Raw genomic sequence first — 3,666 nt, 5'->3', positions numbered from 1 at the left:
CAAATTCTAAAATATGTAACTTGAAATCATACTTTCCGGACTTTGCATTCTCCAGAGTCCTTTGTAAGCTAGAGTAAAATATATAATGAGTTTTTGTGAGTTACATTCTATATTCATTAAAATGGACAGACTTGACCGATTAACTCATGGGCCAAATAACAAAACTATTTCAAGACCTTTACCCGAGTTTGAAAATCCCTCTCCAAGCTCATGTGTTGTGACAATCGACTAGCGGCATTCGCGTTGTTGGTGGTGGAGCAATTCTGTCATATCGTTGGGTATTCGTTTTGAGAGCACCAAGGAACATTTTTTCTGCGATTTGTCATCGTTGTAATTTGTTTGAAATTGTATGAACATTGCATAGCATGTCCGATAGCGATGACGAGGATGTTCCAAAACTTTCAGCGGAAGCGTTAACAGCCCTGAATGAATTTTACGCTGAAAAGGATCAGCATAAAGGACCAAGTGAGAAATTTGACGAAAATTGGGTGAGTTGATGTGGTTGTTGAATATGTAAACTTCAGAAAAGTTATCGTCGATAAAATTCATCGTAATGATCTAAAAATTGAATCGAGTGAGAGTTAACACGATTACATCTTTGGTGAATTCTTCCATTTATCCTGACAGCAATTGAGTCAATTTTGGTATGATGAAGCGACCACAGAATTTTTGGCCAAAGAAGCGATAAAGGCTGCCGGACCTAGTGGAAATATCGGTCTTATTTCATGTCCAACTCTTTATCCAGCAGTTAAACTTCTTGCAACGGAAAACAATCGAAGTGAGAGAGACTTATTAACTGAGTTAATAATGCATTCAGCTATTTGGTTTTCTAAAACCTGTCTTCATTCATAAATTATGCTTTCTGTCTTGTTACAGTTGTGTTGTTTGAGTATGACCAAAGATTTTCTGTATATGGAAGCGATTTCATTCTTTATGATTACAAATGCCCTTTGGACCTGCCCCAGAAACTTGCAGATTTTTTTGATTTAGTTGTGGTGGATCCCCCATTTCTCTCAGAGGAATGTTTGACCAAAACAGCCATAACTGTAAAATTTTTGACTAAGGGAAATATCATCCTTTGCACAGGTAAATTTTCTAGTTATATTTGTTAATGATTTGTCGGTCATATGTATCGTTTGTGCTAAAGAGACTCTGAATTGCAGGTGCTGTAATGGAGAATCTAGCCAAGAAACTACTGAATGTTAGAAGATGTGGCTTCAAGCCTACTCATAAAAATAATTTAGCCAATGAGTTCCTTTGTTATACAAATTATGATATGAAATCTCACTCATAATATAAATAAATGTTTTTATAATTTTGCATACATCAATTGAATATTCATTACGAGACCCTCCTCAATATTTAACCATTATCATTTTACCAAACAAGTGGGAACATCCTCCAAAATGGAAAACCATTGGAGTTCATGTACCAATTTTACATAATTAAAGAAGCGTACTCAAAGCTTTTATAATAATGACAAAAAGTGGTGCACATTTCAAAGGTATTTTATAATTAAACTACATCTTTCGATAATTAATTAGTTCACCTATTTTCTTAGAAATATAATATATGCTACAAAATGTTAAAACTGATTTTCATATACTTAAGGAGTTGCTTAGGTAATATTTAACTTTATCTTGACCATGTTATATATTGTGTAGTTCATGGTAAATGCTTATTAAACATTTTAAAAAATCACCGACCTTTGAAGTGGGTAATTGCATGATCCAAGATTTACAAGCAGTAAAGGTAAACATCGTTGTGGCACATTATGACACGTAGAGCAATAGAATTAGATGAGTGAAGAGTTGTAACTTAAGAAGCATGCTGGAGAGGAAACCAAATAACAAATGGACATGCAAAGTATGAATTGAGTGAATACGCTAATGCAATAAATTGGTTAGTGGCATTATAGTGTGTGTGATCAGGGAGAGCATGGAAAAATGCTCTAAAATTATGATAATCTATATTGGCTTCTCAGGTCAAAGCATTGAAGGGCTTTGTCGTAAAAGCTATATGATGTAGTTAGGATTGGGTTGGAGGGACTGGTGAGCATCAGTAAACATATTGGAAAGGCTATACAATATGTGTCCCATGCAACTATGATGGAATTATAAATGATATTAATGTCCTAGCAACTACAACTTTCAGCTCACTGCGGCAGTTGTCATACTAGGCCAGAGAAGGAGGCAAGGCCTCCATGGTGTCATTGTGTGAACCCGACAGCCCAATTAAAACAGCAAAAAATATGCAAGAGGGCTTCAACTGATAAAATGGGGAATATTGATGTTAGGTTTGATATTGAGGAAAGTTGGAAGATATCAAGCAAAAGATGGAGGAAGGGAATTTAATGGTTATGTGAGTTAGAGAGATATTGAGGAGTATTGGAACAATAGTTACAGAGGGAAAGAAAGCCTGCAGAGTGGGGCAGTTATATAGAACAAGAGTTTAAGAATAAGAATATTAAACATGGAAAAGGTGTAAGAGAATATTATTAACAGGGATTATGGAAATGAATTTATTGACTTTGTAATTCCACACACTTTATTTAAAAACACGACCTAGGTTTCAACATTGAATGTCATCATTGGGTGGTCCTCATAGAATCAAGCTTGATACATAAACCTTCTGATTGGGGGAGGGGGGTTGGTCAGGTAGGGAAGGTGGAGGGGTAAAAAGGTAAAAATGTTGCTGGTAGGAGAAGAGAATTACATCTTTTGGTGTCAATCGTTGACTTGGAAGAGTAGTAGATCTAGGAGTGGGGAGTGGGAGGGATACAAAATTTAATTTGCAAGTTCATCCTTGCAACGCACGCATTTCAAAATTTCCAGCTACTCCTAAGCATCGAGCCTTTGACATTTATTTTCAAAATGAAGAATTTTAGTCCCTACGTCACTTTTGTGGTCATTCTCTATGAGATGCTTTGCAAAGAGGGATGTTATGTTCTTATTCTTTACACGTTTGGTATTTTTTTATCCTATCTATAATTTTCATCCTGTTTGCCCATGTTACCTTCCGAGCACTTTTATTCATACACTCTGCTCCTCTTGTTTTTGGGAACTTAGTCTTTAGTGTGAGAGATCAGGTTCTTAAGGCATGAACCACTATAAAAGGCACATTTAATTTTTTCTTTAGGTAAAAATATTCCCCTGATAGAGCATTTATTGCCATTTGGCAGGGGGATATTTTAAATATTCAGGGTTGTAAATGTGGCTTAAGGCTATTTTGTAAGTTTCTTCCAGTAAAGTTTATTAATTATATCTTCTGAATAGCTATTGTTTACTTCAAATGTTTTCATTACATTGAGTTCCTTCTTTTTTTTGAATTTTGACATATGAAGAGAGACTAATTGGTGGATAATTGTATGAAATGCTGAAAGCTGTTGGGCGAGGCAATGGCTTGAAGAGGAATTAATTAATAGGCCAATATACATCTCCTTCTGAAAAATGGAGCACTGCAACCTGTCTGTCTGTACAAATGGATAGGTTGGCCTTTTCCATCGAACTATTAACAGTGATAACAATGGCCACGATTACGAACACCCAAACACAAGGTGGAGAAAAACCCATCCAAGTGGGAACCGTCACCGCGACCCTTGGATAGGCAGCCAGGATGTTACTCCGCCGCCACCAGGGAGGCCTTTGTTCCACCTGCTCTTGTAGT

General features: G+C 36.3%; 1 protein-coding gene across 1 annotated transcript; it reads left to right on the top strand.

The window, feature by feature from the left end:
- Nucleotides 1–261: 261 nt before the first annotated feature.
- Nucleotides 262–1,330, top strand: LOC139687141 (EEF1A lysine methyltransferase 1). The gene is made up of 4 exons (XM_071584275.1): nucleotides 262–488; nucleotides 628–778; nucleotides 877–1,086; nucleotides 1,164–1,330. The coding sequence occupies exons 1-4, from the start codon at nucleotides 366–368 to the stop codon at nucleotides 1,292–1,294; spliced, it is 615 nt and encodes a 204-aa protein (XP_071440376.1). The 5' UTR covers nucleotides 262–365; the 3' UTR covers nucleotides 1,295–1,330.
- Nucleotides 1,331–3,666: the final 2,336 nt, after the last annotated feature.

The sequence above is a fragment of the Hetaerina americana genome, unplaced genomic scaffold, assembly GCF_022747635.1.
Source record: "Hetaerina americana unplaced genomic scaffold, ioHetAmer1.1.p SCAF_17, whole genome shotgun sequence".
In the NCBI taxonomy this organism is placed as follows: domain Eukaryota; kingdom Metazoa; phylum Arthropoda; class Insecta; order Odonata; family Calopterygidae; genus Hetaerina; species Hetaerina americana.
Note: the sequence above shows the minus strand (reverse complement) of the source record. Positions and strands in the feature narration are given on the sequence as shown.